The sequence below is a fragment of the Chelon labrosus genome (genome assembly GCF_963514085.1).
Source record: "Chelon labrosus genome assembly, chromosome: 14".
Classification (NCBI taxonomy): Eukaryota; Metazoa; Chordata; class Actinopteri; order Mugiliformes; family Mugilidae; genus Chelon; species Chelon labrosus.
The window spans coordinates 17917807-17944471 of record NC_140347.1 but is presented as its reverse complement, the minus strand read 5'-3'; the positions used below and the strand labels follow the sequence as shown (position 1 = coordinate 17944471).

General features: G+C 42.9%; 2 protein-coding genes across 2 annotated transcripts; one reads left to right on the top strand and one right to left on the bottom strand.

Annotated features, from left to right (window-relative positions):
* Positions 1-344: 344 nt before the first annotated feature.
* Positions 345-1212, top strand: grem1a (gremlin 1a, DAN family BMP antagonist; the record flags this gene model as incomplete). The annotated part of the gene is given in 4 exon segments (XM_084560306.1): positions 345-364; positions 366-501; positions 503-515; positions 665-1212. Coding segments are annotated over 4 exon segments (717 nt in total).
* Positions 1213-1860: 648 nt separating this feature from the next.
* fmn1 (formin 1) lies at positions 1861-26665 on the bottom strand (the record flags this gene model as incomplete). The annotated part of the gene is made up of 18 exons (XM_084560679.1): positions 1861-2092; positions 2264-2345; positions 2607-2756; positions 3503-3554; positions 5408-5500; positions 8973-9093; positions 9742-9801; positions 10065-10211; positions 10286-10415; positions 10520-10608; positions 10694-10755; positions 14136-14223; positions 14772-14913; positions 15535-16196; positions 16621-16682; positions 17778-17886; positions 23203-23381; positions 25144-26665. The coding sequence occupies 18 exons, from the start codon at positions 26663-26665 to the stop codon at positions 2048-2050; spliced, it is 3795 nt and encodes a 1264-aa protein (XP_084416805.1). The 3' UTR covers positions 1861-2047.

The window sequence follows — 26665 nt, the reverse complement described above, 5'->3', positions numbered from 1 at the left end:
ATGGATATTTGTATGTTTCAGTATGACTCGGTTCTTGTATCAGATATTAATTCTAATCATATCCTCGAGAGGATCCACGGGAAGTATTGCTTTGTCGTTTAAGGGTCGGTCGTGAACTTCTTCACTGCAGCATGGCAAATGTTTTAGAGCTTCTTCTGAGTAGTATCTGTTCACTACACTGCAGTTACATGAGTTTCTGCAGGCAGCACCGGCTCTATCTTGGGTTACATCGTTCCTGTCAAATGTTCTGTTTTTGTTCTGTAAAGTAAAAATAAACGATTTATCTGCATTCACAAAGTTTGGAGGAGGAATTTTCTTTTGTCTCTCAGAAAGATAAAGTTAGGATGAGGGTTTGGGGTGGGGCGTGTTCTGCACAGACTCGGGGCAATGTGGAAACCCCCCCTTCAGAGTGTCATTCATAAAGCCACTACTGAGGAGTTGGACCTCCAGAAGAAACCCATGCTGGTGACTGAGTGGATAAAGTTTTCTAGTGAGGAGTATAAAAACGGCAACAGGTAAATAAACTTAATTACAGCTTATTCAATTTTTCAAACTCATAAATAATCATATTTAAGCAGATTTGTTTTGTGCGTAATGCGCGCGTAAAAGCTGTGCGTAAAATCCTCTCCTTCGACGACTGACTGTTACGGTCTTTTCCTTTCAGCTTCAACAATGCAGAGACATTCAGTGCTGACCTTCGCAGTGGTTCTGGCGCTGCTACTCACTCCGCTGAAGAGTATGGAGCCTGGGACATTCCAAGGCGCTTTCCCACATCCAAATAAATACAACCCGAACGAATCGGAGAGGTGTCTCCAGCCCCCGATCACTGCAGTCATTTCCCGCGGGACTGGCTCCCCAGCCTCCACCGACGAAGTGCTGGAGTCCAGCCAGGAGGCGCTGCACGTCACGGAGCGTCGCTACCTGCGGCTGGACTGGTGCAAGACGCAGCCGCTGAAGCAGACCATCAACGAGGAAGGCTGCCTCAGCCGCACCATCATCAACCGCTTTTGCTACGGGCAGTGCAACTCCTTCTACATCCCGAGGCACATGTACCAGGACGGGAGCGCCTTTAAGTCCTGCTCCGCCTGCAAACCCAAAACCTTCAGCACCGTCACGTACACCCTCTTCTGCCCGGGGCAGACGCCAAGCACCAGGAAGAAACGGGTCCAGCGCGTAAAGCAGTGCCGCTGCACTACTATTGATATGGATTAGACTCGAACTAAGACCTACTGGCGGATATTATTGACTTTGGAAAGACATCAAGAACTGGATGAATGTGAGGAACTTGCCTGAGCCCCCCCCCCCCATTATTACAGAGGAAATTTACCATTTACCATTAAATTTGCTGAAAGACAGGACTCACCACACTGTCCAAATATTGATAATTGTATCTGATATTTGTGTCAGATATGGAGGTTTTGTTTGCACATGATTGATGCCAAAGTTAAAGGGTTTGTTAAGCCACTCAGATTGTTAATGAGACTGGGTTTAAGCTAAAGGCAGGATGGTTTGTAACCCTTCAAAATGACATATTTGTTGCAGACATGCAGGTTTAATCAGGAGGCATTGTCAAGTGTTGTATAGTTTCCACTGTGTGGGATGTGAAGCTGAAGGCCGTTGATGATATCATTTTGTATTTTTTACAACCTGCACTGCTAAATGCCACTTGAATATACGACTGTGTACAATTTCTGTATCGTCTGTTGTGATGTTGCGTGTAAATAAAACAGCATTCAAGCTACTTAAGCACATCTTCCTGATCTGATCAGTGATTTTATTTATTGGAAAACATTATTCATTTACAGAACCAATGCAAAAATCTATCTACAAATAGCTGAGGCTAGGTAGGTTATTGTTTAAACATTTAACATGTATACATATATTTTATATTACATAAAGCTGTCGGCTGTTCAATGCAAGAACTCGGCGGAGTGAGAGCGACACATAAAATGTGACAGGAGAATAGTTTTTGGTTTACGTCCAGTCCGATGCAGGGCTCTGTGAGGATGCTCGTTCAGCCGCAATGATCCAGAATTTACAGAGACTTTCAAGGTGAAGACACGCTGGCTTCTTTCTGGCGCAGCCGCTCTTTCTGTTGGGAGCAAAAATCTGACAATAAATACACACAAGCACACTGCAGAGAACTTTCCAGATTATGGCTTTGTTTAGTAATATTTTCTGTGCAGACCGGGTACTTGGAGTCCATTCTCCAGGCCTCATTCAACAAATTTTTCTCCAGCAAATAAACTCAATCCCGTCTTACCAGGCTGTTGGGGTTGATCTTTCTCGTCTCCACCTTCTTCTCCGCTGTGATCCTCTTCACTGACTGCTGAGCCTCTTTTAACCTGTTTCAAGCAGAGCAATAAGAAAAGGTCTAGTTATTCTAATTTGTATTAAAAATAATGAAGCCAAGTCAGATAAGACTGACTGGATTTTTTTTTTTAGAATACAAAATATTTCTAAAATACATCCTGGAATTTTAAATCTTCAGGAGTTTGCTCAGATTGAGCCAAATATAAAATCTTACTGTTATGCTAATTAAAGTGTCTCAAGGTATCTGATCAGGGTTGGTTTTTCTTGGTACACCAAACTGGTGGGACATTTACCTCTGTTTAGAGATGCTCTTGTTCTCCCGCTTCCACCTGGCCTTGAAGTCGGCGCAAAACTCAAACCAGAGCATAAAGAAGTGACCGGTCGTCACCTCTTTATCTCCCATCTTGGGCTTCAGTCCAAAGTACAGAACTAAGTCTTTAAAACTGAAACCAAGCACAAAAGACATAGATTTCATTTGATCCAGAAACAGCAGCTGGGTTCAGCTGATCAGTGTTTTACTAAAGACACTTGCAGTCATTACAGTTCTATCACAGTTTATTTGACATCTGGTCTGACCCGTTACTAAGCAAATACTGACATAGATCTTTACCCAGTCTCCATATATCCCAGCTGGATCCCTAGTTACACTTTAGTGATTATTGATTTGCGATCACATTAACTGTCAGGAGCTAATGTAGAGCTAAACATTCTAAATAACCGCTAGCCTTAACTCTTTTGACTTTTACTATTCAACCGGCCTGTTTCTGGCAAGAGGAACAAATCTGATCGTCTTTGATTATTTTATGACTCCGTGAGCTTCCACGAAGAGATGCAAGTGACGGAAAGGAATCAAAAAAATGGCAAAGAGACATGCAGCAAGGCCACAAAGGGATGCAAACTGAGCAGAAATAATCAAAAAGAGGAGCAAAACGACCCAAAGGCCACTGCTGAGGCCACGGTGTGCTTAAATAGTTGACTGCGCCACCGAGGGGAGAAGACTACAGCATCTGCTTTGCTTTATCCTGACCTAGAATTCTCTCTGATATTAGTCAAAAAACGGCTCTAAGCTATTTATAAGAGACCCTACTGTAAATAATTCTTGTTGCTGCTCGGGTTGTTGATTAAATTTGAGGACCAAACTGAGATAAAGGTCACAAAAACAAAACACGGAATGACTCAATTGTCCCACCTTTCTTGTGCAGTCGTCAGCTGATATAGAGCTTCTGCGTGCTGTTTTCGTGCTGCAAAGAAACAGAGCGGTAAACGGTTCAGCCGTTGATCCCCCAAAAAACACAGATTATATTTTGACCCGTCACCCGTCAATCCCCACGGAGAGTCTCTCGACATACTCGTGGGGTCACAATGAAAACCTCTCGTATGATGATGATGACTTTGTCTAACGGAGCCAGGCGACCATTTGGTCTTTTCAAAACAGCCATTATACGGTCAGTCATTCAACAATGGAGCCATTCTTGAGGCCGCTTTATGACTAAATAACAGGTACGCTGCTTATAGCCTGCATCCGTCCCTCTTTAATGTTCCACAACAACGTTTTTCTGATGCAATGTTAGACCTGCTAAAACTGAGTTATCACAGCCATGTCACCTTTTTTCGTGAGATTCTTTTTTTTTTTTTGCATTTAGCAATGTAAAAATCTTGCACAACATTGAGCGGCTAAGCTGGAGGAATATTTTCTCAGTGAAATAGTGCCTGTATGTCTCAAGCAGGAGTCTCTCAGTCATTGCCAAATCTGTGTGATCCCTATCTGAGTGTCTAGCCTGTACGCTGAATCCATCCTATCTCCCTCGCACACAGATACCAAAGACAATCCAGGAGAAGGGACATTTTCAGGCCAACAAATGGATGACGAGTACGTTTGTCTGACTGCTAGAGGAGGACGGAAGGTTTTTCTAAAGCATCTGTGATCGTGTCCTCTTGAGAAAGTCGAGTGAGTGACTAAAAACAACATAAAAAATTACAAAAAAATGCTGAAAAGAGACCAAAAAAAAAGAGTTTTTAGAAACCTATTTACCAAAAATACATGTAAAATGACCAAATATAGATAGAGAGTATCAAAATCTGCAAAAACAGACAGAAACTAACTATTAAGAGATGTAAAAGAAGACAAAAAAGGAATAAAAAGAGATAAAATACTACCAGAAAGACATGTATAATGACTGAAAGGAAACGATTAGATAAAAATGACCAAAAAGAGAGAAAACCATGTAAAACTTCCAAAAAGAGACACAAAACAACTACAAAGACAAAAAAGATAAAAAGAAAATAGACATAAAATAACAAACACATGCAGAGGGACCACAAGGAGATAACGACGACTACAAAGACACACAGAACAACTACTAAAATCGCAAAAATGAAATGAAAAGGGACGCTAAATATCCAAAGAGTGACGCAAACCAGCAAAAAGACGCTTAGGAATGAAGCTACAGGGATGCAAAACAATTTAAAAGACGACTACACAGACACAAAACCACTACAAAGCGATGCAAAGTGAGCAGAAGGCGACTCAAGAATAGAAAACTACTGCAAAGAGACACAAAATGGACGACTACAAAGACAAAACATGCCAAAAGGAAACAAAAGGGCAAAACTGAAAGATGCGGATTCATTCACATTCAGAATCACAAAGGAGAGACAAAAATGACCAAAAAAAAAAAAAAAAAAGATACAAAACAACTACACAGAAACGCACACACACACAAAAAAAAAAAATCTAAGAGAGACAAACACAGCCTCATGTCCAGGGCCAGTTGTTTCAGAATCTGAATCTATGACTAGAAGCTTTGGAATAATTCAGAGTGAAAGAGTTTCTTTTTAAATATCTAAAATAAGAAATGTGAATTCAAAGAGTAAACATCTTCAGTAATGCCTCAAATGATAGTTAACCTCTTTACTTGAATAATATATACATATAAAAAAATCTTGAAAAAACCTGCACTTACTCTTAACAAGGTCCAGGTTTGACATATTAATCTCAACCCGACCCTTAATCCTAACCCATTTATTTTGTTTTTCGAACATAAGACACATTCAAGCCTGCACAGTTTTGCAGCTGCATGTGATCTTGACCCACCGCTGAGAACGAAAGCCTCCATCCGGTCCTTGAACGGCTGCAGGTGTTCTTCAGGAGAGTTAGAGCAAACTTGCTGAACGTCTTTCTCACACCCTGGAAGAAATCAAACAAGATGGGAAAATTAGGGAGCAATACATTTGGACTTGAACCATGAGCATGCAGGCGATGGATGACTTCCTAAAGTGTTTCGGACAGTTTCTTTCTCTGCCTGCCCTTTCACACAGAGCTGGGTCATCTAAATTACAACGAGGCAATTTCACTCTTTCAGCACACGCAAATCATGTCACAGTGCATCCTTAAAATTAAAAGATCTTATTTCTCATCAGTGACGGTGAGAAAGTGTTAAGGCTGGGGCACTGGAAAATCTCTGACATGTTGCAGCCTTTAACCGTCGAATTTCAACTCATACTCAGTTTAATTTCATACAGAATTTCAATACTTTTAAAGCACCTTTTAATCTCACCTAAAATGCAATTCAATATGCATCCTTAGGCAGTCACAGTTATCAATTAACTGACATATAATTCCCATTTTTGTTGAAAAAACAAAATTTCATTTTATTTTCATTTTAATTTCTTATTAAAGTAATGAATCTATTAACATGACGTGGACCCAGATCAGCAGCAGAAAGCTGGATAAGTTACACTTTTACTAAGCTTAACCACAGCACAAATAACTAGAAAACCTTTTGCAGCATCTACAAACTATAACTAGTGTTCTTGTCTATGGCAGGTGAGAAATAAATATTCAAAACTGTTATGAATATAATTAAAACGTTTTAATAAGGCCTTTATTTTTCATTTGATATTGGGTTTTATGCTTTAAAAAAAATGTCAAGTCCTGCAGGGCGTACTGGGTTGAATTAGCTCCACCTGTGCCTCAGCGAGAGGCTATCAGCTCAGCTTCCTCCTCACATATCACTTATTGAGATTCACCCAGAGATGGCGACTTGCTAACTCCCTCTCCCTCTGCCAGTCTGCGTCTCCATGTTGCCCTGCATCCAATCAGTGGATCAGAGGAGCCAGTCTGCGGAGCCAGTCATAATAGAGGCTGCCCCCCTGCCCCGGTGCTCGATCAACATCTCCCAGATAAGATTACAAAAGAATACTGTTTTCATTCGGGTTTGTGTAAACTGTGGGGACGGGCATCTCTCCCTTGGCATTGTGTGGGGAGTCTTTCTTTCTTTTGTCTGCCTTTTGTGTCTGATGGGAGTTTGCTTACTTCAGACTGAAGAGGGTTACGGACCTTTGCATAAACACAGCCAGCCAATGCTGTTTTAAGATGTGAGACTGCGACTATACAACCAAGTATAGCACTAAGGAGAAAACAGGACGAAAACATCTTCATAAGCTGTGATTTTCATTGAAAACCTGTTTAACAAGAGTAAAAATAACAAAAACTTTCACTTATAATGCTCCTGGGAACTTTCTTTAAGCACAGACGTACTTTACGCTAACTTTAGCATGCTACTACACCTGCACTGAGCATGTTAACATGGTGAGCTCAGCAGGTAAAATGTTTGAAGTGTTTAGCATGTTGCTAATGTTAGCTAACTAGAGCTAAACCTAGCTGTAATGTTATATAATGTTGCTAGCTTTGCAGGTATTAGCTTTTAAATCAAAGTTCTGATGACGACGCTGAAGGAAAAGTAAACCTGTTGTTGGGGTGTTTTGCTACAGGAAAAGTCAGGAGATAATGAAGTTAAAGAGGGTTAATATTTGAATGTTTGGGCAAAACATCAGGGCAATTCATACAAGAGAGGAGTTGAGATATTTTAATTTGGACCAAAGTCTGGATTGTCGCAGGGCCACGTCGTTAGCATGGCTAGACACTAGAAATACAGAAATACACTGGACTGTATTTAAAGATAGAATTCCTGAAAAGAGGTTTTGCAGCTCAGTGTGTTGGCTCCAGGGCGTCGCCATCTTGGCGTTACGTGACTCCGCCCAAATCTCAGCTAATTAAGAAATAGGCAAAGAGGTGGAGCATGAATGGAGATGAGGCGAGTAAAAAAAAAACCAAAAAAACAGATGAGTTAAATAAAAATTCACCCCATGTATAGTCAAAGATAAAAAATTATTTGTTTTGTACCAGGCTGTAAACTTGTTTATTTCTTCTGTAATTTTCTGCCTCAAGTGGCCGTTTGAGGAACTGCACTAAGTGTGTTTTTAGCACTTAGCCACGTCGTAGCTAAGTGCTGTACGTAAGCCACGTTAGCTTAATTTTTCAACCTAGGAGGTTGCCACTTCCTAAAAACATGCCCGATAAAGGTTTCCAAAAAAATCTTTTAATAAATGTGCAGGGTTGTATCCAAATGAACCACTCTGAACCAATGGGGTTAAGACAAGACGGACTCGGATATCTCCAAACTTGGAAAAATAAAGCCAAATCTGCATGGTGAGTGAGATATATGCTTTCTGTAGTAGTGTGCTTGAAACATTTCAGTGAACAGGCTAATTTATTGTAATTTAGCCTCAACATGGAAGACTTAAGAGAAACTAGACCACAATGAACAGAAACATTTCATTCCAACCAAACAGAAAACACAGGGAGAGTGAAGAACAACAAAAGCCAGGCTTCAAACCAGGCATGAGGGCAGTTCAAACGGGCAGAACAAAAGGAACCTGCGATGGGCGATCCAGATTGCACGGTGGTTTGGGAAGACGGCGCGATAAGACAAAGCTGTGTTGAGAGGTAAAGAAAGCTATCTGCGGCACACATCTGGGGGCCACACGGGAGCCCAGGTGATACAGCCGAGCAGGTTTAGGGATCGGTGCGTCTCTGCTGCAGATGCTGCAGATACCGGAGGTCTGGAGATTACATAAGTGGGGAGCTACGGTCTCCCTGCTCTGGCGACAGGGGCACAAAGGCACAGTGACGGGAGATCTGATGGGCACGAGGATTAGGAGCTGGATCTGAAAGGCGCCAGGCCAGTATCAGCAGCACGACTCCTTCTAGTCTCTGAATACACGCACATAAACACACATGCAATGAAATGCATGCTAAACCACATAGGGACACAACAATGCGCTAACTCACAGTCCTACATAAGCATTGTCCTCAGAGTGACTTTTAACTGACTGGCATGCTGAGTGGCGTCATATGGGCACACTTAGGGATGTGAAAAAGAACAAGGGATAAGAGAGACGAGAGGAAATCTTTTGTTCTGGAGCAGGAGTTTGGCACTAAGTATAAACAGTTACTCAATGGCTGGGGCCAGAGATGGGAAACCAGGGTGGTGTGTTCTTTTTTGGAGGAGGAGGAGGAGGAGAGGGGACTGAAGTTTGGTCTGTGGGAACCTCTGGAGAGCGACGCAGAAATCACAGCGATAGAGTTACACGGGCTGGCTCGGATTTTCAAACGAAGAACGCACAACAAAATGACCACAAGTCGAGAATGTTACCAGTCACACCGCCGCACGGATGTCGAAGCTCGCCGTCTGTCTGCTCAGAGCGGAATTCAACCATCTAATATTATTAACCAAGAAGAGGAGAGAGTTGTTTTTTTTCTTTACTCATCTAGATCTTATGTTCGCGTCCTCAGTGAATAGGAGACAGTCACATACGTGTCAGATCTCGTCCGAGCTGTCTCAGGTCTCTGTTGAGGTCGTCGAATTTGACCTGCGACGCCAGGAAGATGTCTTGAGGTTCAGGAAGAGGGAACATGCTCTTGTCTGTGCCGGCGTTCTGGTGGAATGCAAACAAACAAATAACTGGTGAATAGGATGCTTCTCGGCAAGAACAGCAATATTGGAGTCATTGTATAACAGATATGACATAATATTGTGTAGGTCTCCAAAACAGTTGTGACTCATCAGAGAATGGACATGGGCCTTCTGAGGGTGTCCTTTGGTGTCTGGCAACAGAATGTTGTTAGTGGGGGCCTTTGTGTCCTATGGGTTGGGGGGAGGGGCCTCTATGGATCATCCCACAGATACTTGATCAGTTTGGGATCTAGTGAATTTAGAGGCCAGGTCAACACCTTGTGCTGTTCTTCATGTTTGTTTGTTTTTTTAGTTGTTCCTAAACCATTTTTGTGTGTGTGTCTGTGTCAGGCTGCATCCTGCTGGGGATGGCTGCTGCCATCAAGGAGTGTCATTGCTATGGGGTGGGAGTGCCTGGTCTGGTCTAGGTGGGTGCTACATGTCTAAGTAACATCCACATGAATGAATGCCAGGTCCAAAAGACAAGACTTCTCCTATCAGTGGTTTTAATGTTGTGGCTGTTTGGAAACTCATTCTGTCACAAACTGCTAACTTAAAAACTTTTTTAATATAAATGCCGACATACAAATCGGATTCACGTGAACAAAAAGAGCAGCTGTTTTTTCAGTACCTTGTCCACATTGTGCAGGTAGTACGACACCACGTAGTCCACCAGGTTGATACGATTGTCCTGAGATAAAAATGAAGCAGCCGTTTTAAAAAGAGCCCTTGTGTCCACAGTCAGGGGTAGAATAGGATGCTACTAAATTTCCTAAATATCAATCCTATCTGGTTATTCTGCATCCTCCTCTTCTCTACTACTGTAGTTTTTATTTACATGGGATGCTTTGCACCTATTCCGCACTCTCACATCGTCAGAGGTCTACCTTCTACCTAGGAGCAGATGTCTACTCACAACTACAGAGTAACTAAAACCACTGTATGAGGCTTTACCCTGCTCTTAACATCCTTGAGTTTCGGGAGGATTTCCAGGCCGAAGCCGTCGGCCTGTCCTCTGGTCCGGTTCCCTCCGTTCATGTGGTTCCCCAGAGCCAACACCAGCCCCATCATCTCCCTGACGCTGTCGCTCTCCAGCAGAACCTTAAACGCACATTAAACACACATCAAAACTGGGCACTACCACGGCATTAAATGAGTCTAGGTGTTTCGCCTACCTTACAGATGGACGAGACCGAGCTGAGCTTGTGCTGAATGGAGGCGATCCCGTCGATGAAGGCTGACTGGAAGATGATGCAGCGAGCCCGGCCTGCGAAGTCTGGGATCTGGGAGAGCTCGTACAGGAACCTGGAGCACATTCACATAAACAGAAATTCAATGATATCATCCATCCCTCTAACAGTGTTTTAAGAGTCGTCGATGTGCTCGCACTCTTCACATGAGATACTGACTGTTCAGGCTTGTCCAGCAGTTTAACGTCCTCTTCCTCAGAAGTCTCATAGTGTTTCTTGATCTTCTCCAGCTCCTCTGGCTGAGCTCTCTGATTCACAATAAAACACAAATGAGAGGTTCATACAGTATTTGTACGATAAGTGCTTGTACTTATAAGTGCTGTTGATACGTACGTTTTCAAACAGAGCTTCAATGGTCTCCAGATCCACCACAGAGTGATCCACTGTCAGTACGGCTAAAAGAATGGAAAGAAGAGATAAAACAGTTTATTGTGATTGATGGTGAAATACCTAAGGTCGACACTGACACATTTTACGTCTAAAGTAAAACTTTATGACTGATTGGCCACAACCACTGGTCAAGTGAATTATGCAGATTATCGTGGCACACATCAATGGGTGGGATATATTGGGGAGAAGGTTTTGTCCTCAAGGTTGATGACTTAAGGCTCTTTTAGGGTACTACGGGACTAGACGCCGTAACCAATGCACGCAGCCTATGCCGGTGCGAGCCATTAATACTTGTGCACTCATCAGCCTGGCTCACTCTGTAAAAACTCCACCCAAACACTAGTTGGCGCTGTTTCTTTTTTGCCAGGCAGGTTAATTTTTGTTTCCACTTCCTGCCTCACTTTCAACAATGGCGACTGAAACTTTTGTTTCTCCGAACCTCCTAAATGTGTTCCATCTTTATTGACGCTACTACCAAGCAGTCCAATCACAGCTCATGCGGTCTGCAATGGGGAGTGTCATGGTTTTAAGTGTTTTGTGTAACCTTGTTTGGTTTGGTTTCCTGCTTTACTTTGTAATCTTGTTGGATTTAAGTTTTACTTCCTGTCTGCCTGTTCCCGCCTCTGTGATTCTGCTCACCTGTCTCGCCTTGTGTCTTTTGTCTGCATGCTCCTCCCCTCATTGGTCTCACCTGTCTGTTGTTAGTCCATCAGCCCTTGTATTGTGTGTGAGTGTATATATAGCCCTGCCTTTCCCTTTGTTCATTTTCAGTTTGTCTGTGATGTTACCCCTGTTCAGCCATCTGTTGTATTTCCCCTGTGCTGTTACCTCTTTAGACTTTTCCTTGTGGTTTGTCCTTAGTTTTTGTTCTTCACCAGTTTCGTTTGGATTACCCTGCCATCCCTTAGCGTCTTGCTACTATATGTGACAGAGAATGTGCTTGGTCTGCAGCGATGTTCAGGTGGTGCTACATATCAGAGTAACATCCATATAAAGGCCAGGACCCAGGTTTCCCAAAAGAACATTATATTGTAATGAGATCATCAATATTATTCACTTTATTGGTTTTAATTGTCTCTTGGGCAGTGTGAGTACAGAGACGCTTTCTAGGTTCCATTCAGAGGTATTTCTCTGATGATTAGACAAAAACTAGATCTTTAAGTACAAATCCACAGCAGTTTCAGAGAGGTATTTCAGCTTTATGCTGTATTATAAAGGGTAGTAGGATTGGAAAAAAATTATCTCGTAGTTTGGGATTAGCGATGCAGCTTGCCGTCTGGTTGACGTCGTGGTAAATGCTCCGGCCTTTAATTCTGAGTCAACTTCTCCCACGGCCCCGTACTTCAGAGTGAAATACAGGGTACGTTCAGGGTTAGAGTTAAACAAGGCGTGATGTTTCAGGAGCTGCGGTGATCTGAATGTTTACAGGAGGCTCAGATTCCTCAGACTGGCTGGGAAACACAGCTACGTCTAGTGACCTACCTACTGTAATCCATCTCTTATACACCATACGATGGCGGTTCAAACAGTGAGTCCTATTATAGTCTAGATGCCGTTTCACCGGCTTTTGCATAGACATAGAAATGTGAAAGTCTAGCAGTTCACCAGCTTTCCCCTTAAAGTAAAAGTAGTAATGCAGCAGTCAAAAGGGGCTCACTTTTCCACTGTATGTGGGAACGTTCACATATCCCCAGTTTTTGGAAAAGGGTGCTTCATCGCATTAGCCAAATTATCGGAAAAACAATTGATCCCTTGATCCCAAACTAAGTGTTCTGAATATTTAGCCTGGCAATTTGGTAGCCTTAAATGATGAAAAATCTCCTCTCACTGCTCCTCTCTGGGAGATCGAACGATGTTTAGCTCTCTCATGGAAAAATCCCACTTCCACATATGGAATCTCTCACTGGTTGAAAGGAATGACATCTCATCTGGCATTGGAAAAGATAAGCTACTTGGGGGAAAAAAAACAAAAAAAACAGGCTGGGCAATTTTTGAAGATTTCATTTGGATTGAAAGTTTGTTAAACTTTCAAAACAAAAATTTGATTGAATAGTTTTCTTCCCTTTCTGCTGCTTTGTTATGGGAGATTGTTGCCCTGTGTTAGTGCTATGTTCTGCATTGTGTGTACAAGTAAAATTATATGTTTAAAAAAAGAAATACAATAAGAAAAATGCTCAAATACAAATATTGGTTTTATCTTGGTAATAGTATAAAATATTATCAGGAAAATGTACTTTAATGTATGTGGTTGCCTAATAACAATAATATTACCTGCATCAGCTGTAAAGCTAATTTTATTTATTTTATACGGTTTTGGGTGGTTTATTTTAAGCATAACCTTAAAAAAGTATAGGTAAAGCACTTCAGAATAGGATCAGTGTTTGAAGGAGACACTTTACTGATTACTGACCAGCAGCTCAAGAGAAGAGGCCTGGTAATGAATTAATTACTATTGAGTGGTTCCTGAACCAAACTAAATAAAGACTAGGAGATCTAAATGAATCATTAGAGGATGATTAGTTCAGAAATACACTCACTTGCCAGTTCATTAGGTACACTAGTGAAAATGACTGTATTCTAACTGCACTAAATCAAGGTTATGGTTTCAAATAACAGAGAGAGAGCTATTGATTTAACTGTATTTCTATTCTGAAGGCTGTTGTTTGTAGTACTATTAAATTGTATAGTCTTGAACTGACACATGTTGCTATTATTTTGACAATCCCATTTTAGTCAGTGGGCTAGGCTAAATAACAGAATCACAATGTTTTAACATAAACTGAACAGTTTAAAAGTCAAGAAGCTAAGATTAAGTGCACAACGGCCATGTTAGATTCGTTTTCACTAGTGTCCCTAATGAACTGGGTTTAATAACCGTCACTTCCTTCATAAGTTGTTCCTGATTAACTCTGAAAGTTGTTCTATAAATTAAAACACAGCCATGTAACCACAAGCTTGCTTTAGTTTTTGGGACATTTTTAAGTTATCTTTTAAGTATTTCATTGATAGATTGAATTTAGCCACATGCATTTTATATGTGGTGAGGCTCCAGTAGGATTGACTGCATTAGAGCCACTAAACATCTGATAAATTATTGGAGTTATTTTAACTGTAGTCATGTTACTGATGCTCCAGTGCATATACTGTATGTCTTGAGTCATAGAAATTATATTTAGCTAATTTAGTAAGTATTATTTAAAATGAAAAACTGAATCAAAACTTTAACAGTCACCTTGAGGATATTTTTATCCTGCATGCTCATAACCAAAACAGTATTTGTTATTTATTTATTCTACATTTTGAATTAGTAGATAGACAATATACAAACCCTGACCCTTGTCAGGTTTCCCTTAGCAACGCATCCGGACGCATGAAAAGCTCTCACCTTGCTGAATGTCTTTCATCTCCAGGTGGAGGCTTGATATGAGGATGCCCACAGCCTGAGAGCGCTTGCCGTCCAGCAGCTTAATGAGCTAAAACACACACAGTTACCATGAGAGCGTTACCACTGGAAACCATTAGCGAGCCATTAGTGGAGGAGACTATTGTGAAAAACGGAGCAAAGCAAACAAAGGTCACGTCACGGTTCATTCTGATGCCTCCCTTTCATGTATTTATTTATTTATTTAACCAGAGTTGTCATGTATGAACAGATGTGATGTTCTTCTGTCATTTGTTCAATTCTACATGTCTCTTAATTCTTATGTCTTCTACATGTCACTGTATTTTACTTAGAGTTTACTTTCTGTTTAAAAAGAGCCATAAAATTAACTTAACAGGTAAGGAGAAATAAACATAATAATACATTGTGATTTAAGTTGAAACATGGGGTCATTTATAGTGTAGCTGCATTTTAAACACAGCTGCATCCAGCCCTGAATGTTTAAGTCTGAGTCAGCAAACAGCATCAGCGCCCTCTGGTGGACAAATGGCAGTAAACGCATGCATCATCCTGAGTTATAATTATCTGCTCCTGAAGCTGAATTTGGTTTGTGACATAATATTAAAACTAACTCCTTACCTTCCTGGCTTTGGCTTTCTTCTCGTAAGTCTCTGACAGCGGCTTCCTCTTGCTGTGCGTGATGACTTTAGCAAAGAGGTCCTCAAACTCTTTGGTGTCGATGAGGTTCGGTTCCTTTAAAACGTTCCACAGAGTCTTGTTGCTGAAGGGCGAAAGAGAAATAACAATCAGTTTGTTGCATTCACTGTATGAAACGCACAAAAACATCCAGTATTATTTGATACGAGGCTAAGGAAGTAATTGATTAACTGAAGCTGTGTGACAAACCTAATAAATATTCACACAGGTCACTGCTACGACACCACTCTTTGCAAAATACATGAGTGGGAGTGCAATAAAGAAGATTAAGAATAAAATAAAATTTAGAAAAAAAACAACACAATAAATACTTGCTGGTTATTTTTGCAATTTTAATTTGAATTAAATCTGAAAATAAAATCACTGCCTTTTTAGATCATTTATTTATTGGTATCACACAATTCATTGGTTATTTTTTAGATATTTGTTTAAAAAAATATTATTAAAAATATTTATATAACTATATGAGAGAAATAAGTACCTATAAATATATAAATAATTTATATTTTTTTAAAAATGTAAGCCACTTTATAAGTTTTGGAGCATTAAATCTTCAAATTAACCTGTATTCTAGGCCTCACTAGTCACTTTTAAAAATTACATTTTGATTCAAAGATTTACAGTATTAGTCTTTAAACTAAAATCTCTCCTACTATTTAGGGGACATTCTTGGCGGTGTACCCACTTGTTGTCCTGGACTTGGATCCTGGTCCAGTAAAGAGGCTTCATGGGTCGGGAGGGCTCCACTGCTGGTTTCCTGGGAGGTTTCTCAATTATGAAACCCCCAGCTGGAGCTGGAGGAGGAGGCGGAGGAGGGAGAGCTAAGCCTGGCGTGGATGATGGCGGTGGAGGTGGCGGTGGAGGGGGAGGTGGTGGGAGTCCGCTTGAAGTCTGCTTGTGATCAACAGGAGGAGGTGGTGGTGGTGGTGGTGGTGGAGGAGGAAGAGGAAGAGTGCCTGGTTTGGCTGCAGAAGGTGCAGATGGAAGAGCTTGACATGAAGTCAGCGAATCATCCCCCTGACCTGCAAAGTTCAGGCTGATGGAAGCCAGGTCCAGCTTTTTGGGCGTCACCCTCTGCTGCTGAGGGCTCGTGCAGGTTCTCCCCACACCTTCTCCGTCCTCGGGAGGTTTGATGAAAGTCTCTCGGTCCGTCTGGATGCAGACGGTGCGGAATGACTTGTGCAAAGAGTCATCTGCCGTGGACACAGCAACGTCTCTGAGCTCCCCCCGATGATGGGTCCCAAACTGGGAGAGTTTGTCCTGAAGCTCGGCCACAGTGAACTCCAGACGGGCGACGTTGTCCTCGTTCTCCACCCTGAGTCTGGAGAGCTCCTGTCCATAGTCGTCCTGAAAATAATGTCAGTTCAAGTTTACACCCAGACTGAGTCTCTGATTTATTATTATGGCATTTCAGTCCCTCTATTATGTGCTCAATGGCAGATAAGTTAAAAACACCACTAGTACTGCAGGTATTTGAAAACTGGTGATAGTGCATTTGATTTTTTCCAGAAATCAGAAGAAATTTAAAATCCTGTTTTATAAGAACTTTTGTGTTTTCTGCAGTATTTTTGAGAAAAATAAATCTTATTTCTGTAACTTCACTGCTGTTGTAGGTATAAAATAGAGTAAATACAGCAACCATGCACCACTGTAGTTAAAAATATTGTAGTAAGATTGTAGTAATTCTAACCATCCAATCATCAGTTATTTGGAGGATACAAATTAGGCATTGTGCATTGCTTGAACAGCTCCCTGCATCCTTCACACTGACCTGTAACTTCTCCAGCTCCTCCTTGCATTCTCTCTTCAGCTGCAGCAGAGCAGCCTGGTGCTCTGGGAGGAGACGGAGGAGAACATCAGTGTTTACAATGCTTGCTTTATGTTCCTTCTGGTGCTTAACAGCACATGTTCATTATATTACAGCTCTGTTGCACGCTGCAGACGATCAAGTCTCAGCCACCGTGAGACGCTGGAGAACTGTGACTAAGGTTTCACTGCTGCTGGAGGTTGTTAGAAACAGACGCCATGAAAAGATGAACGTTTACCGCACTGTGGCAGCAACACCTCGAATGCAACGACAAAAGAGCCATAGCTGGCTGGCATCATAGGCAAACTGTTTAAGCAAACATTCATCTGGTAATGGATGATGCAAGCTACTGAATGTTCAGTGAGGAATTATAATTCGTGCTAAGTATTAGCTATCAGCACCATAACTGGAAATAATTCAAGGAGTGTCCCTTTATTTTATTTGTATTTAAAGCCAGTATTTGCCAAATGTATGAGCATCTATTTATGTGATTCTCAGAACGACCAGCAGGTGGCACTAAAGTTCGTTTTCTTTTTAAATCCATAAATGAATAAATATAGAAAGTAATTTGTTTTTAGTGTTGTGACAGTGTGACATGTAAACAGCAGTATGTAAGCTAGTGAAATTCTTCACATGCAGCAGGCGGAGTGGCGCAGACTGTGTGGACGCTGGCAGGGTGGAGCTGTGTTTACCTTCAGCTTGATTGTACATACATCACATGATGGCACAGAGCAAACACTGCCTCTCAGATAATTATAGTGTTCCTGTGCGGGTTCTTAATTATGTCTTACAGGAAAGTAACTTACAAGTCACATCTCATCAAACATACAAAAACATTTTCGTATATTTTCTTATAATATTTCATATTTATGATCAATTTCATCACCATGTAGAAGCGGAAGGAGCAACTGGAATTAATGCTGTACAGGCACTTTCCAAAATATTGGATTTTAAAGGGGAATTCATCAGTGTTATATGTCAAAGTCCGTTTAAAAGTGTTGAGAAATGCTGGACACCAGCACTGATCAGGGGTGAGTTGCATTGTGGGTAACGCAGGCTCAGGTTTTATCAAGGAAGAAAAATAAATGGAATAAAATATATGATCAGTCTATATTCAGTACCTGCTTCTGTGTACTTCAGCCCAACCTTTTCCTCCTTAAGAGGCGGCCACACAGCTTGTAGACGACCAGGAGTTCGCTCCTCTCCTTCTCCTGGAGTCGAGGCCTCCAACTACGAGGGAAGAGATCGATAACAGAGATTGTTAATAATAATAATGACTATACAATGTTAGTTTTTGAGCAAAATGCCTCTCTGATTTCCTTAAAGTAAACAAAGCTCACAGGGAGAACTAAAAGATTTGATTTAATCTTAGGTTCACTGCTCTCCATACTTTGCCTTCAGATGAGTCTTTCTTCTCTGGCGTCTTATTGGAGGTTCTCTCAAAAAGCGATCTGAGCACGTCTTTGTCGCCCCTTATCTTCTTCCTCACAGCCTCCAGGTCGATCTTCTCGGATGGGTCCTTCTTCAAAGGCTTCGGGGTGAAAAAAGCCTTGAAGGCGTCGAAGGCTGCTTCTGCGCTGGACACAGGAGACTTCTTGGACTCGGGCGACTCAGAGACATCTTCTTCTGGTTCAAGCTCCTTCTTTTCACTCTCTTGACTTTCTTCATTTTCATTCGGCTCACTTTCATCCTGGTCTCCCTCCGGCTCCGGCTCCGGCTCCGACTCCGCCTTCACCTCTTTCTCATCTCCCCTTTTGTCTCGACTCAGAAGCAAGGAGATCTGGTCCAGGAAGTTCCCCTGGATCTTAGCGTCGCCTTGCTTTTCTGTGAAAAGGGCCTTCCTCGCCCCCTGAGGAGGAGCTTTGATATGGGCCACGGTGTCGTGCTCGGGCCCGACGACGCCCTTCCTCAGGACCCTGAGGCCGCTGAAGAGGGCCGGGAGCTGGGTCTGCTTGTCGGTGGGGGAGCCTGGAGAGAAGGTGGCTCTGGTTAAGGTGGCTTCAGGCTGTTGGGATGTTGGGATAATATTTGTTGAATTATCATGTGGGATTAGAAGAGTGTTGGGCCTACAGGGAGAGTCTGGAAATACATCTCTTGTCTCCTCGTCTTCATCCTTCTCCCCAATCGCCTCCTCCTCATCTTCAGCTTCGTCCAACGTTGGTTCAGTCTGGTATTCGGTGACAAAATCTTCCCGGATGTGAGCATCTTCATTGTCATTTTCTACATCTTGGCTGCTCTCTTCAGCGTCATCCTGCCTCACAATGATTGGTGCAACGCTGTCACAATCAGTATTCATGCACTCAGGTGAAATGTGTTGACATTTTGTCTGCAGAGCTTCATCCTCTGATGTGCAGCCCTCCCTGCTGCAGCCATTAACTTTATGTTCATCTGACACCTTATTCTGATCATGATTTGTTGCCGAGCTCAGCGTCTCTGAGCCATTTTCAGTGTTTACAGCCACACTTTGCAGCTCTGTTAGGTTAAAATGATTCCTCTCCTCCTCCTCCTCCTCCTCCTTCTCCTCCTCCCTCAAACTAAAATGTTCCACAGAGTTAGATGTCTTTTCAACTTCTTGAGGCAATATAACATAAGATAATGGCTCTGTGGAATGGTCAAGAGCTTCTTTAAAGTTCATTTCCACATTTTTCCTGAGATCAACGCTCAGCTCTTCCTGCCGCATGTCCTCATTTTGCTCCTCTGAGATGGTCCTGAAAAACTTCAGAACGGCTTTTGGCTGCTCCATTTTCCATTCCATTTGTAAAGTGAAAGCAGTGAGAAGGAAGTTCTTGAAAACCTCTTGGAAACAGCCCGTAAACCGGCGTTTAAGGCATGCAACTTCAGATCATTATCAATAAACAAATGCAAGAAACGTCTGAGTCAGTGAAGTCTTATCGTGTCTGAAAAATCCGACCTGTGTTTGCTCCAGCTTGTTGATAATAAACCGACTGATCCTTCCTTCCAGTGCAACTTCAACAGCTTCTTTATGTCTTACCAGAGAGCTACGTTTCCAAACCTATAACTGGAAGCAGCTGTTAGTGACTCAGACGAGCCAATGACAGGAGAGAAATCCGCAAAGTCATGGAAAAGTGAAGGTTTCCAAGCCAGGCTCCATGAATTTCTTGGCTGTAGTGACTCAGCTCGGGCCACAGTTACAGTCGGATCCAAGCTCCGGCTCTTGCTTCTGCTTTATTATTTTTATTCCTTTGGCTCTCCTGTAACCCGCCGCAGCAAGTTTAACGTCCGGGCAGCATCTCTGGATGTCCTCCTGCTGATTGTCACGGAGTAATTGGAAGCAGATGACGCCTCCAGACGGCGGCCCTGACAACACCCTGACATCCGTGAGCTGCGAGGCAAAGGAAGCCACCCAAGAACAGATGGAGGAGTGGCACACCCACAGCTCAAGGAGGGTAAATAGGACTGGCAGGGATCACTTGGTAAATGTTTGGCCGCTGCATACAGAGAAAGAGAGACAGGCCGCTCAACTCCACTTAGGGGAACTGAGAGCACTTGGCTAATCTGGCCGTTTTAGCCGCCGTCTAACTCCACCTACACCACAAAACTGTTAATCAGCTTGAATCTAATATATGGCATCGGTGATCAGAGAAGATTTGCACGATTAGTGTGAATATAAAAGTAGTAAAGGCAATGTTATTGGGTTCATTTCTGTTTTAATGCACCTTGAAATGACTTTTGAGTGTGAAACATGCTCTACAAAAGCAGTTTTTGGGCAAAATGGAATAAAAACCCCATAAATAAATGAGTAGATTTTCACAATAAAGTTAAGTATAAAGATTTATCTCATATTCTGGTTTAGTAAAAGCTTAAACTGACACTTCTGTGGGTTATAATGTGTGTGTTCATGCCTGGGTCAGTCTTAGTTCTCATTAAGTTCCACCCTTGTTTACCTTCACGCTATCACAGCCAGCAGGTTGGCAACAGACCACATCAGAAAGGTGATAACGTTTTTACTGTATGCTGTTACACTGCTGTGTACCTACCTCTAACGCGGTGCTTTACTGCAGCAGCTTATGAGTACTAATAATTAAAGTGTTTATTTGTTTTTTTTTTGCTTTCTTTCCAGAGACACTGTGGCCTCTGTGTGAGGTTTGTGTTTATGTAACAGGAATGTATCCGGATAATCCCGTGGAATAGCTTTAGAATCAGAGAGAGCACAAAGCAACGTCTGAGCAAACATGCTGGACTACGTGCGCAGTGTAAAGATCACCAGGCTGGAATACTCCAATCAGCCATAACATTAAAACCACCAACCTGTGAAGTGAATAATCTCATTACAGTCTTCAAGGAAACCTGGGTTCTGGCATTTACGTGGATGTCGCTTTCTGCAGACCAAGCACGCCCCCCGCGGCAATGGCAAAGGTGGCGCTCCTTGCATCCTGGTGCCACGTGTTCCCCAGCTAAGTGGCTCACGTGCACCCGGCCCATCAAACGTGATGTAAATTAAAAACGTGAAAAGAAAACAGGCCCCCTTTCTTCCAGTGGACAGGGGTCAGCATGTGGGGGACACCCTGACAGCTACACAAAAGCCAAAAGCCACAACTGTGATGCATATTGTGTTTCGACACCTTTATATCAGAACCGCAATGAACTTTTTCAGCAATTTTCAGCTCCAGTAGCTCGTCCGCTGGTTAAGACCACATGGGCCAGCCTTTACTCCAAACGCCCATCAGTGAGCCCATGATGACCCTGTCTCCGGTTCATTGCATTTCCTTCCTTTGACCACTTTTGATGGGTACTGCTCGACAAGACCTGCAGTTTAGGAGATGCTCTGATAAAGTCGTCTAGACATCACAGTTTGGCCCATGAAAAAATGGCTCACATCTTCCAGTTGTCCATTTTTCTTGCTTCTAATACATCAACTTAAGGACAATAACATTTGTTCAAACTATTGAACAAATGTTATTGTCGTTAATGTTTAAAGGTTTTTATATTTTATTTTGCTTATACTAATCGTATTCCTCATGTGCCGCTTGCCATTTTATGATGTCTGTTTGTATCACAGAGAAAGATGTTTTTAAAATTTAATTTGGTATGTATCACATTTTGAGTTTCCATATACACGATCAGCCACAACATTATGACCACTGACGGTAGAAGTAAATAACATTGAGCATCTTGTGACAATTCAGTGTTTTGGACCTGACATTCATTCATGTGGGTGTTACTTAGACATGTAGCACCCACCTAGACCAGATCAGGCACCCCCACCCCATAGCAATGACACTCCTTGAAAAAACATGAAGAACAGCACAAGGTGTTGACCTGGCCTCCAGATTCACTAGATCCCAAACTGATCAAGTATCTGTGGGATGATCCACAGAGGCCCCTCTCCTCAACCTCTGATGAGTCACAGCTGTTTTGGAGGTTCAAGGGAGACCTACACAGTATTAGGAAGGTGGTCATAATGTTATGTCTGATCGGTGCATATATATATATTATTTATATGTAGTGTTACCTCACTTTCCAACAAAACTTTTTTCCATTTTTTTCCATTTGTGCATGCACACAGATTACTGGTTCATGTTTATCATTGCTCATACTATGTACTTATAGTTTCTTTAAATCCTCTCTGTTATGCAAGCAGTAAGAACACAGACGTCCTTGTAACACTGTACCGGAGCATGAGGCCAGTATTTGAACCTTAAAAGACTTACGGGACTGTTAAGCAATGGTACCAAAGGAGAGAGAGAGAGAGAGAGAGAGAGCGAGAGAGAGAGAGAGAGAGAGAGAGAGACTACGCTGTGGTGTAAAAATGTAGGTTAACGTCATGATGACGCAGCTCAGTTCACATTAGCTGATTATATCACCATGCTTTCACCAAGCAGAATTTTATCTTAACTTTAGACACATGCAGAATGATTTTTTTTAATTATTCTGTTATTCATGTCATCTTGTGCTCACCCAAAAATGAAAAACCACTATTCCTCGTATGCTGCACATGTCTATAATCCATTAAATATTACAATTAGATATTACCAAGAGGATGAAAAGAGTGCAGTTTACTGCTCTACCTCAAGCATGCAGGCATTTCACATTTATACCTGCAGCCCAGCCTGGTGAAGCCTGAGTTCTTATCAGAATATGAGTCAAGTAACGCAACAAGATTTCATTAAGTTTGTTTTAACTGATACTGAGAAAAAATGCATGCGATTGGATACTAATACGAGCAATCAGATGCATTTTGTTGGAAACAAATTCAACTCCTCAGCTTTCGGATGACGTTACTGTTACTCTTCCATCAAAGCTACAGAGAGGGACCTTTAACTTGACTGTAACCACCATTACATTCACGACTTCACGTACACTTGTCTGTATTTTGCACTACACCAGAGTTTTAATTCTGATGTTTGTGGTGACATTCTGCACTTGTGCACCAGCAGCAACACATTTTACCTCATCTGAACAAAAAAAGAGGAAGAAAAAAGTTCCAAACCACAACTAATTCCATGCATGTCTTATAAAAAGCCAACACAGTCAGCTGCAGACTTTTAGGCTGTGTGAGCAACAGTGTGAAGCAGCTCCACTCACCCTCGGCTCTCGGGGGAGAGGTGTAGCTGTGGGTGAGTCGAGGATGTCGTCATCGGGCGCCGTGATGCGCAGGAAGTCGATGTGTTTCGGTCGGGAAGGATGAAAGAGCGAGCGGCAGACAGAGAGAGACTCCTCCACCTCCTGCTGCCACGTCTCCTCCTGCCTCTGCAGAGCCTCGTCTGAAAAATTGACAAGAAAGGGCCCGAATTAAAGCTGAGACTCGAACCTCGAATAAGATGAGTGAAGATCAGACTGAATGTGTTCAAGCACAGAAACAAGTGGCTAAATGATTTCAGTCTGGACTGTGCAGCTGCATAGAAGACCACACTGGCCAGAAACACTTGGCTCTCGAGGGAAATTATAGACTTAGATAGTCTTTATTCATCCACAAGGGAAAGTGCTTGGTCACAGAAGCTCAGTTGCTCAGTTCTCCAGTTGTAAATAATGTGTGTTGAGCTTTAGTGTCACCATGAGGATGTCAGCAGGAACTTCAGAAGAGCCTCTCTCTTTTACCCTCTGCACCTTTAGCATTTCAAAAAACAAGACATCTGTGTTAATGAGATGAAGTATTTTGTTCCCTGCAACAAAAATACCCAAACACATATGTGTAACTGTGAAACTACGTTTGCCTAAAGAGGCTCCTCAGATCCAGCTCCACAAGGGCGTCCAGATCAGGCGCTCACTGGCACGTCGCGCCTCGGTGAATACAGATGTGGCGGTATGTCAAACCAGCGAGGGGTCATTATTCACAGACTACCACACATCCTTCAGGAGGGCAGTGTGTGTGTGTGGGTGTGTGTGTGTGCTCAGACAAGACCAAGCATCCCCGGGGCTGCAATCAGAGCGTTAAAATCAGGGCGTTTTTAATCGATGTGTAAACCTGACAGTCTAACAGGACTAACAGCGTCTGCTCTTCCTCTGATGTTCACTTCACTGACCAACCAGTAAAAGTCAGCGTCACGCTTCACCCGCCAACACTGCTGGGGAACTTTCTAAAGGTGTTTTGTTCTCTTTAATCAGAATGATGGTGAAGCACGTTGTCTTTAATCCGCAAGTTAATGGAATTTGAAATATTTATTCCTTAAGATTCACCATTTTCCTACAAAAAACACACACATATAGAAAATAACTTGGTTTACCCGTGGTTTAGGGGTTCAACGTTGCTTAACCAAACACTGATCAGGCATAACATTATGACCACCTTCTTAATATTGTGTAGGTCTCCTTTGTGCTTCCAAAACAGTTGTGACTCATCAGAGAATGGACATGGGCCTTCTGAGGGTGTCCTGTGGTGTCTGGCAACAGGATGTTGTTAGTGGGGTCCTTTGGGTCCTATGGGTTGAGGGGAGGGGCCTCTGTGGATCATCCTGCAGATACTTGATCAGTTTGGGATCTAGTGAATTTGGAGGCCAGGTCAACACCTTGTGCTGTTCTTCGTGTTTTTTGAGTTGTTCCTAAATCGTTTTTGTGTGTGTGGCTGTGTCAGGCTGCATCCTGCTGGAGATGGCTGCTGCCATCGAGGAGTGTCATTGCTATGGGGTGGGGGTGTCTGGTCTGGTCTAGGTGGATGGTACATGTCTAAGTAACATCCACAGGAACGAATGCTAGGTCCAAAAGTTTCCCAGCAGAACATTCAACTGTCACAAGATGGTCAATGTTATTGACTTCTACTGTCAGTGGTCTTAATGTTGTGGCTGATGTGACTGATAAAGTCTCTACTGTAGTGGCAGAGGCAGGAATGATTAATCTGACTTTAATTTTGTAAATGTGTTGATGTTCCTCAGTAACAAGCCATTGTGACAATCACGGTGCATTACCAGTGCAGTATATTGCTAATATAAATTGCAAGCATTTCATTGATGCTTTCCGTAGCACAACTTTAAAATTTAAACTGACCCCTCTAGAACAACATTGTTTTGGGAGCGTTAGTAACATTTTCACCTGAAGAGAGCAGATAATCTTCCTCACATCGCGGGTTCGACCAAGCAAACTGCTCCTGTTTATCCCTCTGATCATTTCCTCTTCCTCCTGATGCGTCTCCTGCAGAGTCAGCCCACGCTCTGCGACTCCCTGGGAGATCTGCTTCCTGCTGATCAGTCTCGCTCAGACTGGACGTGAAGAGAGGCAACAGGATGGGGGACGATCTGTCCATGCTGCTGGATGTTCGTGAGATTTCTCCACCTGCTGCGAGAGGTTGTGATGACCTCTTTGGCACTGCAGAGGTGAAGGAGCAAAGAGGTGACGGTAGATTCTTGGCCTCTCTGAAGGCTTCACCCTCTTCTTTGCCGCACTCCATCTTCAGGGCCTGCTGCAGACTCTGACTTAGAGCTTCACTCAGAGCTCGGAGCTCCTCCACCAGCACTAGATTATCTTCATCCTTGTCCTGGTCCTCTAACCAGGGACGATTCTTGATTTCAACTTGGCCTCTTTTCCGCAGGAGCTTGTGCAAAGCCCCGGGTGAGTCCTCCTCTCTGGGACGTTCCTCTGAGTTAAACCGAGGTTTGTCTTCACTACCATCTTTGATCCAGTTTGAGCTGGTGAGACTCACCCGTCGGATGATGCCTTCCACCTCCTCAATCTTGCCCTTCACTCTTTGCACTGCAGCTCTCTTCCCCGTCTCCTGAACCTCCTGCTGACAGGCCTTTTTGTCTAAATTTTCCGCCTCAACTTCAGCGTGAGAGATGAATGCGGAGTACATCTCGTTGTCATACTCAGAAAGGTCAGTGTCTGAGTCACATTCTTTATTTACAGCTGAATCCTTCCTGGCAGAGGAAGGAACTTTTTTGCTGTCCCACCTAGAAAAACTTGCAGACGAAGCATCGGGCGACTTCACTCTCCACACTGGCTTTAACTCCTGTGTTGATGTGCTCTCATCCTTTTCTTTCCCAGTCATTTTCTTTCTTCTGGCTGTAGGAGTGCAGGAAGTCAGTCTCTCCTCCTCAAAATCCCACTCTCCAAAAGCAGGAGAGCTCCTCATGTGGTTCCTCTTCAGTCTCCCTGCCTTCGGAGGCGCCCGTGTCTTCCTGAGGTGGTGCTGAACGTCGCCCGTGTGAACCGAAGCCTCGGCCCTTCTCCTCTTTTTCCGAGGGATCTGGAGGGATTTAGGTAAAGCATCCCAACTCTCTGCGTGACAGTTTGGCTTTAGTTTGGTGCCCTGCTGGTTCCCCATGCTCATGAAAGCCTGACACTCTGAACACAACGGCAACAGCTCCGTGAGCCAGCGGATCCCGGACGAGTCATCTAGAGCTTGGAGGGTTTCTTTTAACTCACTGAGGCCGATTTTGTCTGCAAGACCCTCCTCCTCACCCTCCTCCTCCTGGCGCTCAGAGGTTCGACTTTGCTGGTACCCGAGAGGGGCTTTAGAGGGGGAAGATGGGCCCCTGCAGAAAGAGAGGGATGGGCTCTCACAGCGCCGTTCACTGATGTATCTATAGAGGCGTAAGGTTGTGTGAAAGCTCTCCAT